General features: G+C 38.3%; 1 protein-coding gene across 4 annotated transcripts in view; it reads left to right on the top strand.

The window, feature by feature from the left end:
- The first annotated feature begins 1497 nt into the window (after positions 1–1497).
- Positions 1498–15205, top strand: part of arhgap4b (Rho GTPase activating protein 4b) — a 29009-nt gene continuing 15301 nt past the window's right edge. For 2 of the 4 annotated variants that reach the window (XM_087781056.1, XM_087781053.1), the window contains exons 1-6: positions 1498–1561; positions 8868–9193; positions 12929–13100; positions 13170–13332; positions 13407–13469; positions 13548–13718. In XM_087781056.1, coding sequence (XP_087637182.1) covers positions 9124–9193; positions 12929–13100; positions 13170–13332; positions 13407–13469; positions 13548–13718 — 639 coding nt within the window. In that variant the 5' untranslated portion in view covers positions 1498–1561; positions 8868–9123. Of the gene's footprint in view, positions 1644–5513; positions 5779–8867; positions 9194–12928; positions 13101–13169; positions 13333–13406; positions 13470–13547; positions 13719–15205 lie in introns of those variants that run through there. The other 2 variants (XM_087781055.1, XM_087781054.1) reach the window with 2 other exon arrangements.

The raw sequence follows: 15205 nt of genomic DNA, 5'->3' as shown, positions 1-15205 counted from the left end.
CGTTATTATATATATAATGATATAAAGGTAAGGTAAGGTAAGGTAGAACTTTATTGATCCCTCAGGAGGTCTCCTTCAGGAAATTGTGTTTTTTCCAATAACCTCAGCAAATACAGCAATTTTTCATAGAAAATAAATCAAAATAAAATAAGAACAAGAACAAAGAGAAATAAAGAGAAAGAACAAGATGATACAATCTAAGTCTAAAGAACATAGATCAAAGAAAAACAACAAAGACAAAGGATACAAAGACTAACATAGAACAGAACATCATGATACTTTTACTCCACTCCTGCCCCCGAACTCAGAATTGTACAATTTAATAGCCCGAGGAATGAATGAGTCCTTGAGTCTATTTGTTTTGCACCTGGGAAGGAGCCTTTGTTCACTCATTCTGCTTCTCATATATATAATAATATATAAATTTTTTTTTAATTAAATTCAAATAAAAACAAACTTTCAATCTAGAAACGATTAAATTCAATTATCCAATGAAAAACAACTTGTGTTAACTCTGGGTCAAGGTGAGCTTGTTCATCTTGACCCAGAGACAACACAAGGGATTCCACAAACGCATTTGTTTCCAGGCCATACTGTAGAAAGAATTAAATTATTTAAAACAAAATGTTTGATGCTTAAGAAGTAGTCCACGTTATTGTAGATAAATGTTTATTTTGAAAGACTTATTCCTAACATCGAGTGCTTAAGATGTTTAATCAACATTAAGTGCTTAAAATGAATCCATTTGTTTGTGTAAAATGAATTTAAAAGATTCAAATGAATCCCTGCGATTTATCCGATTAAACGTGTTAATCGTCGATAAATAGCGATCGTCGCCGCAGCATCTGTTTTAAAAAACAGAAACGAATGTTCCGGGATTATTCTTTTTTTAACGCCACCACAACAGCTGTGTTCGTCTCTCGAGAGGGGAAGTGAAGAACGGAGGAAGCAAAGAGGAGACGGTTAAAGTGCGCAACCGTGAGGTTGTGGGTTCGAGGCCCCGATTCCAGAACCATCGTTTTAAACACATCTGGATTAAATACAAGGTCATCAGGAAATCAGTTGTTAGGAGAATATGATGGAGGGATGGATGAGAGGGAGGGGGAGGGAGGGAGGGCAGTAATGCGGGTGATGGAGGGAAGATCGAGCACGAGCGAGGGATGCTGAGGGAGAAAGACGAGTGTATTCATAGCAGCAGAGGCATTTATAGCCGCCGGAGGAGAGGAGCGAGCGAGGGGGCGTGGCCTATGCTCAGGCTTTCCCGCTGCCTCACAAAGCTACACTCAGGGAAAGGGAGGAGAGGGGCATCTCTGGCCAGAGAGAGAGAGAGAGAGAGGGAAGAAATTAAGATGTGAAGGGGGGTGGAAGGAAGTCCTGTTTGGAAAGCCTGAGCAATCAGAGAAAGGGGGAGGGATGGAGGGAGGAGTGTAGCGAGAGGAATCTGTCAAATTCAAACACGCTCTTCTGTCTGTGTGTGTGTGTGTGTGTGTGTGTGTGATAAAAGCAAAGGATGAGAGGAAGGGAGGACGAGGATTGAGAGACAGACGGGGATCACACTGAGGTACGTGGAACTGTCAAAGCTTTACAAACCTCCCGTCGGATGGATCGACTCCTGCATCCCTCGGTCACGTGATCGTTTAGAGGTTAGCCGTGACAAATGGACGTGTGGCAATTATGTAATGTGTGTGTGTTTACGTGGTGTGTGTGTGTGTGTGTGTGGCCATTGTGCGCTACGGTGTGTTGACCACGGGGGGTTGATAAACAAGACGCCGTTTCCAAACACTTCTTCCGTTCCGTCGGACAAGTTCAGACTGCCATGACAACGGCGAGAAATATGTGAGAAAAATGCGAATAATCACAGATTAGAAAAAAGATCTCAACGTGATTTATGGGCTTTTGAAGATTCGCCTGTTTGTCATGTCTTTTTGTGTGAGGGACCAACTCTCCGACCCATTATGTAAGACACGTATCAGCATCCTAGAGGAGGATAGAATCTATATATTGTTTTTTTTTTTTAAATGAAACGCAGGTGCATTTATTTGGTTGCATTTCTCCGGCTGAGCGGGTGAACCCCCGAGGGACGAGCGTCATTTAAACATGATTAGATCCGCCTTGTTTTCTTCAAACAATGTTTATCCATTTATCAGTAGAATCTTTGGTGTGTGTCATGTGACGAGCAGACAGTAATAAAATGCCTAAAAGCACTGTTTTTTTGTCAGTATAATGTCATTGCTATTGATGTGAAAACCATTATGAGATATTTGTATTTTTTTATTATTATTTTTGAACAAACTAATGAACCTTAAATGAATTTGTCAGAGATATTTATCCTTGTGTCACATTATCAGTGTCTTTATTAAGAGAGAAATTACGGTCATTATATTGTAATAATGTCGTTTTTCAATTCAATTAAAAACTCTTTTACGACTCATTAGATAATAGAACACTTAAAAATGTCCAAGTCAACTTTTCTTGCAGTCTCAGCAAGTTGTCAACTTTATTTGATACTAATTACTATTGAAGTAACTTGTTTTTCTCTTTTTAAAGCTTGGATTTTCATGGCTAAATAATAATATATATTTATGTATCTATGTCTTGTTTAGCCCTGGACTGATTTTTCTATCACAGCCCTTGCATGATAGTTTGACAAAGGTATACGTTAGCAGTATTTCTTTCCACCTTCTCGTGTTTTAGTGCAATTTATGTAATAAAAAAAGGTACATTTGTTTCTCTCATATTCTTATTTTCATCAATAGATGTTTTTTTTATGATTTATAAGGAGATGTTAAGCTCATGAAGGAACGTAGCTTTGACTTCAAACCTTGATCAAAGATCAGCATTGACAGTTATTCACCACAGATCTGTTTAAAACAAAAAGTGGTGTGTGCTCTGACAAGCTCGTAAACACGCCAGGGATGCAGCGACAGAGTCTGGCGAGAACAAACGTTGGTGTGATTGATGTTTGATCTTCCTCTTTGCATAGCTAATCTCGCATCGGCCTAAATCTTTTTTAAGGAAACAGCGAGACGACGTTTTTACCTGTTGACGTCTGAACCTCTTTACCCAGAACACTTTCATGTCTCCTCCTTCTTAGGTACATTTGCAACAGGATTAGTTTACACAATCACTTTTAGATTATGTTGCAGGAAATTTCCAGGGAGGTGCAAATAAAATAAGTATTGGTTGCGATGTGACGATATACTGTATATTCTAGGGACGATAACAAATGGTTGTACCTCAGTTCCAATTCTTAACCAATTAATAAAAGCTGGTTTTGGTACCTTTGGTGAGGAGCACACAAGCTAAATCTTGATGGAACCAACGAAGAAGAAACTCTAATGTCTTCAACAAAATGGTCATTTTGAGGGAAAACATGAGACCTCAGCTTATTGAGGAACCTGAACACTTGAAAGACAGGCATACTGATTTGTTTAATTTAAAATGATTGAATGTTGGTTTTGTAACTTAATAAAGTTGTGTACTTAAAAGAATGTTATCGAAGTATCAAAAGATATTCTTGTTTAATTATCGCCTCTTGAAATGTTGGTATTAAATTTCATCCAAATAAAGAGAGAGAATTAGTAAGCGTCCATAAAGTGATATAACATTTGTTTCATATTTCCCACCCCTACTCCTAAATCAGGAAATGAGAATTATGATTGATCGTACATGCATCTGTATTCTAAGTAGGTTAGTAAATAAGTAATTATTTGTTAAGCACCTTTCTCGGACCAGGGTCACAAAGCACTTAAACAGTCAAGACAACATAGAGACACAGGAGTCTTGGATAGATTTCTCTCTTCTGGTCTGGAAGGAACATTCAGTAGATTCTGATCCACAGACCTCAGAGCCCGAGCTGGATCTTTTAAGGCTGGATCAGATCACTGATGTAAGAAGAAGTCTGACCATGAATAGATCTGAAAGTAAGAACCAGAATTTTAAAATTGATCCTGAAAGAAACTGGCAGCCAGTGAAGAGTTTAAGAAGGATTGGGGGAATGTGAGTTCTTCTACTAGAGCAGGTCAAAATTCTCGCTGCAGAGCTTTGTATTAACTGCAGGGGAGACAGCTCCTTCTTGTTAAGACACGAAAATAAAGATTGATTGATTTTATTTCTGGTCTTGTAGGTAATGTACTCTTTTTATTTTAGTGACAGTATTTATTTCATGAGTGGGGTAATGTGGTAATCCAATGACTACCATTATCAACTTAGTAGTTTTTAATCCATAAAGTAAGATTTTATTTTGTTTAAGAAGCAGTTGCATCACCTTTTCCCAAAGTTTTGAAATAAGTCACCGTCAGATTCTTAATCATTTTGCATTTGACATCAATAGTTGCACCAGCAGATCAACCTGATCCACTTTGACCCAGCAAAAACCCAATATTTGTCGCTGGAAAAAAAGAAAACAAATAAATGAATAGACAATCTCTGTCAGCAGGAAAGCCTTTTCTGTGGAGCTGCGACCTTGACCTTGTGGCTATAATTCCATCCCACATTCTGTGCAAAGAGCAGCATGGAAGCATCTTTATCTGTGTGTATTTCTGCTCCATTGATGGCATCCTGTGCAGCCGCCGATTCAACCACACTGTTGCTGCACAGATTAGCATAAAGATCATATTTTCCACTCAGATGATTGCCAGAGACAAGCCTGCATCTGTGGTCCATGCGGACCACGATTCTCCTTTTCATTTGTATTTTCACTTCTGTATCGGCACTTCCCAGGTTTACGCGCGAATGCTGAAGATGAAGAGCTTTTCCTCCAACCGTATATGAAGTGTTTAGCATGATCTGTAAGTGGGTCAACTGTGGCTGACGGAAAAATCCCCGCGACGTATCAGACGTCAAACACAATTTCCCTCTTGTATCGTTCCCTCTCTGATGAATGGCTTCAGTTATCTCCCATAAATGCAATTAATTCAAAGGATATTACGCCCCTACTTTGTTATATAACCTTGACATTTGGTTTCGAGCCATGACCTTCGTTTTTTTCTCGCCCTCTGAATCGCATCCAAACTTTTTGTTTTTCTACGATCACTTAAAGTCAGCTTTGTTCGGTGCAGATTAAGGTCAGGCGCTGATGGAGTCTCCAGGCCCCTTCGAAAAAAATTCTCTCCTCGCCGCTTCACTCTGAAACTGACTCTGATGCGTGAGTGGATTGTGGCTCCGTCGAGCAGAGCCAGAGGATTTAGTAAAAAAAAAAAAAAAAGTCTACAGTAATTGGTCTGAGTTGGACAAAAAAAAATAGGTGACATAACATCAACTGTCTGGTCACCAAAGCAATTTGATCCCTGTGCTCATTTGTGGAGGGATTATATGAAACACTCAAGGTTCGGGGGCCAAATCTGGACCCGACCAGTCATTTTTTTGTGGCCCGCCGGATGGTTGTCTCAAAATCACAGTCGATGATTGTTCATGTTGATATAGTGACGAATAAAGATGACAGTGATTGACAGTTTTAAAAAGACAATTTTGGTCGGTGTGGGATCAAGAGAGTTCGAAACCCGTGGTGCAAGGGGTAACTGTTGGCGGGCGATTGAGCAACAGCATCCGCCTTTTTTTCACAGCTCATATTTGGGCATCCTTTTTTTTTTTTTTTTAAAACCTGTTTGGTAATCTTCACAGGATGTGGTGAGTAGTAGGGAGTAGAGATGCGTGAGTGCGTGTTTGCTCAGTCATAACACCGTTAATCAAGTATAGACATCATTGTTTTTACTTTGATCGTTTTTTTGTTCATTGAATCTCGTGGGCACTCGTTGATTTGTTATCTGGATCTAGACGGTAGGTCCTGACTCTGTTCTCTGCAAGACTCATTTTTACCTTTAGGACAAATTTTGAATCGTAATGCTATATAACTGTCAAATGTACTGTCAGGTGTTTCACATTGTAAAAATCTAACGAAGCTACCCAAGATGCATCACTGTTGTTGTCACGTGAAACATGGGTACTTAGCTCGGCATGTCTGATTGAAAACCATGGGACTACAGGTGCTTGACGTGATGTATGTACGAGCAGAAGTGCCGGCACATCGGCGCTAAGAGGACGTTCATGGAGTTGACGCTACGAATCGAAGCTACATCTGTCCCCGGAGGGTTCGGCCGAGAGGACGAGATAATCACAGAAGCAGCAGGATCGCTTGACTTTTTAATGAAGAAGTCACAGTTCTTCAATACATCATCATAGATCGTCAGTATATTAAATGGATGGATGGATGAACAGATGGATGGATGGATGGATAGATACAGTAAATGCATAGATAGATAGATAGTTCAAAGAAGAGCAAGAATGAAGAGAGGATTTTCTCTGGTGGCCTGCCAGACGAGTTTAAAAGTGTGTCAGTATTGAGGCCTTGAGGATCTGGAGGGTTTCCTGTGACCTCAAACGTGCATGTGACTGTGAACTTCCCTCTCGAGCTTCCATTTCCACGGCTGCTAAATGGATTAAACTATAAGAAAATCGTCCGATTTCGGGATTTCCAGACCAACCATATCAACCATATCCATGTGGCCGACTCTTCCGATCTAGCCCGAGAGGAATTTAAATACATTGAGTTTGATAAATGGGGTTAAATGCATCGAAATATTGATCACTTACCATCCATATTGATCATTTACATTGTTTCCTAGACTGGCCTTTTTTCTACAACCGTGGAAAAAAAAGGAAAAAGGAGGGTCAGGGTTGAAGGAGGACAATTGACGTTTTGTGAATTAGAACCTGATAAGGGTGCTGTGTTCAATGAATAGAAATGTTGTGTAACATTTGATCTCCTTACATGATTAAGTTTGACTCCCCTGGTGTTCTTTGTTGAAATGATTTTTAATATTGTCTCTGAATTCAATGGGTTAGGGTTTCAATTAAAAAGCACATCTTTTTGGGCAGAGGGGCTTCAAATTATGTTTCTTTTTATAATAGTTTGTTTATCGTTCATATAGATTATTTGTTTACAGAAATGCACATATTTATAGCGTTTGTCCATATTTGTGTCAAAATAAAATTTGCAGTCTTAACGTCCTCCGGGGCTATTTCCATGAGATCCCGCAATGACTGAGGACGAGAGGATGCAATCAACTCCAGCAACTTTAAAAGCTGACGTTTGGACGAATTTTCATTTTTAAAACAAATGAAAGCAGTGACGACTTTGTCAAGAGTCATGTGGTCTGTAAATTCTGCAACACCAGAGTCAAGTACTCGGACAATACTACAAATATATTCTTGTTACTACAGTATCACAATATATTGTATCGTTGTCCCGGTCTCATGATACGTATCGTATCACCAGATAAGTGCCAATACATGACCCTGCTGTCTATAGATTGCAGTCTTAACGTCCTCGGGGGCTATTTCGGCGAGATCCCCGCAATGACTGAGGACGAGAGGATGCAACCGACTCCAGCGACTTTAAAAGCTGATGTTTGGCCAAGCTTTCATTTTTAAAACAAATGAAAGCAGTTACGACTTTGTCAAGAGTCATGTAATCTGTAAATACTGCAACACCAGAGTCAAGTACTTGGACAATACTACAAATATATTCTTGTTACTACAGTATCACAATATATTGTATCGTTGTCCCGGTCTCATGATACTATCCTATCACCAGATAAGTGCCAATACATGACCCTGCTGTCTATAGATTGCAGTCTAAACGTCCTCGGGGGCTATTTCGGCAAGATCCCCGCAATGACTGAGGACGAGAGGATGCAATCGATTCCAGCGATTTTAAGAGCTGACATTTGGCCAAATTTTTATTTTTAAAAGAAATGAAAGCAGTTATGACTTTGTCAAGAGTCATGTAATCTGTAAATTCTTCAACACCAGAGTCAAGTACTTGGACAATACTACAAATATATCCTTGTTACTACAGTATCACAATATATTGTATCGTTGTCCTGTTTCATCATACGTATCGTATCACCAGATAAGTGCCAATACACGACCCTGCTGTCTATAGATTGCAGTCTTAACGTCCTCCGGGGCTATTTCCGCGAGATCCCCGCAATGACTGAGGACGAGAGGATGCAATCGGCTCCAGCGATTTTTAAAAGCTGACGTTTGGCCGAATTTTCATTTCATAAAACAAATGAAATCGTTGACGACACAAAGAGTCATGTGGTCTGTAAATTCTGCAACACCAGAGTCAAGTACTCGACAATACTACAAATATATCCTTGTTACTACAGTATCACAATATATTGTATCATGATATGTAACGTATCACTAGATAAGTGCCAATACACATCCCTACATTGTATACATAATAATAATGCTGCAAAATAACTGCAAAATAAAATGTGATTGTCTTGTCTCACAAACCTTTTTACATGTACTTATGTAATTATTATTAATTTGAACCGTAGTGTCAAGTTGACCTGAGGGTTACATGTTACATGTAACTATACTGTACACTTTACTGTATGGGATGAAGGTCTCCATTATTGTGTTATTTAAAAAGTTAGATCTCCAAAAAGGAATAAGTCAAGTAATATGCATGGTTTTTTTTATACTAAAAGCGTAATTAATTAATTATATTGTTGTTATATATATGTATAGTAGTTGTCATTCATGAGAAATAAGCATTATACATACTATGAATCATGAAACACACAAAAACATACCCTATGTTTTCACATCACAATCATTTATGATCTACTTTTAAATATACTTTAATAGTACTGCTGTTCCTCGTCATCCTTCAGCTCCTGTCACTGTTTGCTGTGACCTCTTGCTGTCCGTTCTGCACTCTGCCTCCCATCACGCTGTCCTTTCTATTAAATCTCTCGTCTCTGGTGTCAATGTCACGTTCTTTATGTTCTACCCCCTGCATCTCTTCCAGCCTCCTCATGCTCACTAGCAAACCTCTCCTCTCTCCTCAGGATCATGGATCACACTGGAAAGCAACAGACGACTTCATGGACGCGCCGACCCCTGTGACATCCCTGTGGCCGCCGCAGCCAAAACTGATGTTTTCTAGTCGCGCAAAGCTGTCGATCAGCTAGGGGCCAAAGGGGTCAGGCTGCTGCCATTGTGTAGCAAAAGGCTGAAAGTTTTTTTAGAAGAGGAGAACCTCAAGGCTCAGACGAGCGCAAGCAGACGAACCCTAGAGGCGGGAAAAGAGGTCAGCAGTCAACGATGATGACGTCACATGGAAAACTGAGGCGGGAGAAGGGGAGTTCGGCCGAGTACGAGTCTCAAATGAAAGGTATGTCGTCGCCAGGGGACACTTGTGACTCATGTTTGTGTGAGTCGGTGTGTGTTTGTGTCGGAATCCACTGATGCATTTATGCATGGATATACTCCTGTCTCTCCTCTGCACATCTAGAAATGTGGTGCAGAATTTTAAATGGGTTTGAAGAAAAACAACATTCTTGACGATAATGTATGTTCAGGAGCTTGTCTGTGTCGAGGACAACCGTCCACCTCTTGATGCTGCCGTTAGCATTAGCATGTCACGGTCATAGACGAGCATACGCTGAATGGATAAAATAAAAACACTTTATAATTGCCTTTTTTCAATAGGCAATAGATTGTTTTTTTCTCTCCAATTTGTAAGATTTTAGATAAAAAATTATACATACATCACATTTTATAAAAAATATCACATCACAAATATTTATATACATATATATATTATGTTTGAAATTAAAAAATGAGAGTTCACAATACTGTATCAATATTAAACAGCACTGTATTCATATTAAAAAATATATACTGTTCTATATGTTTATACATATTATTTGTTGCTTTTAAATTATTAATATTATTATATTATTTTTATTATAGTTATCAATAAGTGCTTGTGAAATAAAATACGCTTAATTTACAGTAAATAAATACTTTCGGTAGCTCCTTTTTGTGTCTAAATTAAACTTCCGGCCACTAGATGGCAGCATTCATTATCCTCCGCTAAAGGAACAATGGAATCCTGTCAATGATGACTGAGGACTAGAGGATACAGTCGACTCCAGCAGCTCTTAAAGCAGATGTTTGATTCTAAATTCTTAGAATACAAAAAAAAAAATCCTGTGGGATCCAGGCAACGACTGAGGATGAGAGGATACAAATATATCCTTTTACCTACTGTATCGCAATATATCCTAATATATCGTATCGTTGCCCATGGATCGTGATACAAATGGTATCACCAGATACTTGTCGATTCAAATTCCTAGATATAATAGAGAATCTAAAAACAAACTACATATTTTTTAGTTAATTTAAGTTTTTGAGCACTTAATAAACATTAAATGACTTTAACGTAATTTTGTTGCTGCTAAAAACATATTGTTGAGCAAAGAAATGATCATTTGTTCATTTTGCATCCTTATTTAATTTTACAATGCATCCCATTATAACGGTTAAATATAACTTAAAAACATTATCCATTAATAGATCCAACAAAGTCTTCTAACTTTTTTTCTGGGCACATTCGATGACCATCTGGCACCAATTCCAGCGTCACTAATCCTTCTCTTAACATGCCTTCCGCGAGCATCATCGACCTCACACATGTTCCACCGGAGCGACAACAGTGTGTGTCTTTCACTAGCGTTGTGGTTGGCCGCCGCCGTACTGTACTACGATGTGTGTATTTATAGCCAGTATTAGCGACGCTGTCTCCTCGCATCCAGTCAGCCGAGGGCAGTGGACTCCCATCGAGTCGGAGAGAGAAAGAGGGACGACGCAGGCAGGAGGTAGAAAGTCTTCATTAGCCATGTTCTCGTATTCTACGCCTGAGAAATAATAAGTTCAATTAAGGTAACTAGTCCCATGAGGTACGGTAGACTATTATTTCATGGTTTGGCGAAGTTAAAGTGATAGTTCACCCATTTTCTACACATCCTCGTGTCGACTAAGGGTTTACATTTTTTTTCAGGGTAATCTGTTCCTTTTTAGAGTTATAGACAAAAATGTTTGTTAATTTTAATGTAGCAACTACAGCTCAGTTTTCATATCTTCGTCCAAAAAGAGACTTAAAAACATCCAAATACTGCTCGTCTGTAACGTCCATCTTGTGTTGAAGCCAAGAGAAATTATTCAGGGAAAAACTGAAATCTATATTTTAAGTTTGTTTTTAGCATATGTTGCTAGGCTAGCTGCTAGGCTAGCTGCATCTTTCGCAAATGACGTACCTGAAAACATCCAAATACCTCCATACTGCTCGTCTGTAACGTCCATCTTGTGTTGAAGCCAAGAGAAATTATTCAGGGAAAAACTGAAATCTATATTTTAAGTTTGTTTTTAGCATATGTTGCTAGGCTAGCTGCATCTTTCGCAAATGACATACCTGAAAACATCCAAATACCTCCATACTGCTCGTCTGTAACGTCCATCTTGTATTGAAGCCTCGACGAGAAATTGTTCTGGGAAAAACTTAAATCTATATTTTAAGTTTGTTTTTAGCATATGTTGCTAGGCTAGCTGCTAGGCTAGCTTCATCTTCGTCCGAAACGACGCACCTAAAAACACAAAAGTACCTCCATACTGCTCGTCTGTAATGTCCATATTGTATTGAAGCCTCGAAAAGCGGAATTGTTCCGGGGAAAAAAACAAGTTTATATATTCTACGTTGAAAGCGCTTACGATATATGTGGGCTCTGTGTAGCATGTTAGCATTTCAACTTTTGCTATATATTACTCTAAAAAGGAAAAGATTACTGTGAAAATAATACCAACCCTTAGTCGACACAAGGGTGAGTAGAAAATGAGTGAATCTGTCACTGAGCTTTTACTTCACCGAGGTTATCCATGTGCCTGCCTGTGAAAAAGCTTCTTAGACATCGTGACCGGTTTAAACTACTGCCAAATTCTCCGAAACTAAAATTCTCTTCTGCCTTTGGAGACCTTTTTTTGATAAATAATTGAACAGCTCTGTGAGTGTTTGCAGCTCAAATCCCTGTTGCGGGTCTGGTATTTAGCAAAACCAACACTAGAGCTCATGCACCAAGACAGGAGACTGTAAGGAACTGGGAAGACATATGGGAGAAATAAGCATCGCAAAGACTCGAAGTGGCTAAAGAAGGGACCGCGCCAATCCTCATTAAAATGGTGCCGCGACCCTCAATTGGCTATATGGCTAAAGCAACAATAACATTTTATAATTAACATGCAAATATTCCCGGCATTAGTTCATTTTTGTGTTGCAATTAATATCTGGCCACTAGATGGCAACAGTCATTACGTCCTCTGCAGTTAAAGGAACAATAAAACCTTGCGAGATCCTAGCGATGACTGAGGACGAGAGGATACAGCGGACTCCAGCAGCTTTTAAAGCTGATGTTTAGACATATTTTTGTGATGACTGAGGATCAGAGGATACAGTGGACTCAAGCAGCTTTCAAAGCTGATGTTTAGACATATTTTTGTGATGACTGAGGATGAGAGAATACAGTCGACTCCAGCAGCTTTTAAAGCTGATGTCTAGACATATTTTTGTGATGACTGAGGATGAGAGGATACAGTGGACTCCAACAGCTTTTAAAGCTGATGTTTGGACATATTTTGGTGATGACTGAGGACGAGAGGATACAGTCCACTCCAACACCTTTTAAAGCTGATGTTTGGACATATTTTGGTGAGGACTGAGGACGAGAGGATACAGTCGACTCCAACAGCTTTTAAAGCTGATGTTTGGACATATTTTGGTGAGGACTGAGGACGAGATAATACAGTTTACTCCAGCAGCTTTTAAATGTAATATCTTAGATCTTTGTGTTTATCTCGTGAACAGCAGGAGCAAAAAATAAATGTTTATATTTAGATTCAGTGAAGAGTAATTGGGACAGAAAAACGTTTTTTAAAATCTCTTTCTGCTTCACCGCCTTCATATGCACAGATGCGATCGTCAGAGTTTCTTTATTCGTGTCCAGTCATTCATGTGTCTCTTGCCTAATGAGGCGTCGCCCTCTTCTCCTTCTTCTCTCCTCCCTTTTTCAAGACTTGCGGACTCAGCTGACGGACCAGCTGAAGATCCTGGACTCCCAGGTGGAGGTGAAACAGCAGCAGCTGTCCGACCTCTCGGAGTTCCTCCGTCGCCGCGGCGACATCGAGGCCGAATACGCTCGGGCTCTCGACAAACTCACTGAGAGGTTCACGCACAAAACTAAAAAGTGAGACCTTTGTGTTGACGTACACACCTCATATAAGGTTTTCTAATCGTAACCTTTTTTTTAATCCAGGAAGGAGCAGTGGGGTCAGTCCGTGTGCCACGTCTGGTCGGTCCTGCTGACCCAGACCCGGCTGGAGAGCCGAGAGCATGCAGCCCTGGGCGACACCTGCTGCAACACGCTAACACAACGGCTGACCCACAGCACGGAGGACGCACACCGACTACAAAAACGGGTGAGTGACGGATGCCTTGAAAGAATCTACGGCCAATAGAATATCCAAGATATTGACGTGAGAACGTGCTGCAGAGCAAAGACGTCGGGATACAGATGCAGGACGAGCTGATGAAGGTGACGACGGAGATGCAGACGGTGAGACGTGAGAACCTTCTCGTGAGTTCCAGAGAGCGATTTTTGACGTTTTTTTTAATTTGTGGCTCCGGAAAAAAGGCTCTGAAGACGTACAACCAGTACCACACCGACTGCCTGATCGCCGAGGGCAAGCTGAAGGAGGCCGAGCGGCTGGAGGAGAGACACACCGGCAAGTCGGCCGACCTCGGCCTCGGACAGTCCGGGGCGAGACGGAGCTCCGTCAAGAAGATAGAGAGACTGATGGAGAAGGTAAAGACGAGTGTGCACAGAAGGCAGAATTTAACTTTTATCTGTGGTTTCTATTCATCAGAATCTTATGGGGATTAAAATAAGAATAGAAATTAATAAAATAAATATAATTGAAATAAAATTAGATGAAGAAAATACAATAAAATAAGTGACATTAAATTTAAGTTAGCATAAAGAATAACATGTAATAATTAATTAATTAAATAAGATTACATTTAATAATTTAAATGCTAAAATGTGTCTTCATGGATGTTGATGTGTTTCGTTTAACTATTATTAATTTTCTATTCATCTTTTTGTTATTATTGTTAGCATGATATATTTTTTATTTCTGATTATTAAAAATATAAAGACAGGGCATTAAATTATAAATCACAAACTGAAACCCTTAAAAAAAGAGAATATATTTTGATCTTGATGTTGATTATATTGTTTATACCCTCATTAACGTTTTATTCTTTGCTATTATTAATAATTATTTTAAGCCTAATATCATTTTTATTTAAAAAGATAAAAACAGGGAATTAAAATACAAGGATGTAACTGAAAATGAATTAAATCACAAACTAAAAACCTGAAAAAATAGAAATAAAATGTAATGTATGTATTTATAAATGTTGATATTGTTGTTAAAAAAGAAAAAAGGGCATTAATATTTTAAGATGCAACTGAAATTAAATCAAATCATAAACAAAAAAACACTTAAGAAAAGAGAAAATTATTTTATCTTGATTTCTTCATGTTGATTATATAGTTTCTACTGTCATTAATATTTTATTCTTTATTTTAATTAATTTTATTAATAATTATAATAGGCTTAATATCATTTTTATTTCTTGTTATTAAAAGTATTTAAACAGGGAATTGAAATAGAATGAAACCTGAAAATGCTAATGAAAATGTAATGTATGTTTTTAATATCTTTAATCTTTTTTTTTCTTATTATTATTCATGCTATACATGTACCAGTTTTATTTCTTACTACTTAAGATGAAAAAAGAGCATTGATATATCAAGATGCAACCGAAATCTAATCAAATCACAAACAAAAACTATCAAAAAAAGGAAAATTTAGCGTGTAATTGTTCTTACTATCATTTATCTTTGATCTTTGTTATTTTCAATATCATTTGCATAATATCTGTTTTGTTTTTAATTAACAAAGCGCATGAAAAGTTCAGGATGCGTCTGAATTTGAAGCAAATTTGTTAATATCTTCATGGATTTTCATATTATTGTTTTATCATCATGATCTGTTTATTTTTGGTATTATCCGTGTTCTTAGCAAAATATTAATTGAATTAAACTAGAAACTAAAACCCTATTCAAAGATAAATGTAATGTATTTTGTTGTTAATGTCTTTATTAATTTTTTTATTCATCGTATTAGAATAATAAAAGTGTTATTTGTCATTATTTAAAAGGTAAAAAAAACGGAGCCTTCAAGTATCATGACGCCACTGATCAAAACTAAAACTAAAACCCCT

This window comes from Callionymus lyra, chromosome 19, assembly GCF_982586985.1.
Source record: "Callionymus lyra chromosome 19, fCalLyr1.hap1.1, whole genome shotgun sequence".
NCBI lineage: Eukaryota > Metazoa > Chordata > Actinopteri > Syngnathiformes > Callionymidae > Callionymus > Callionymus lyra.
Note: the sequence above shows the minus strand (reverse complement) of the source record. Positions and strands in the feature narration are given on the sequence as shown.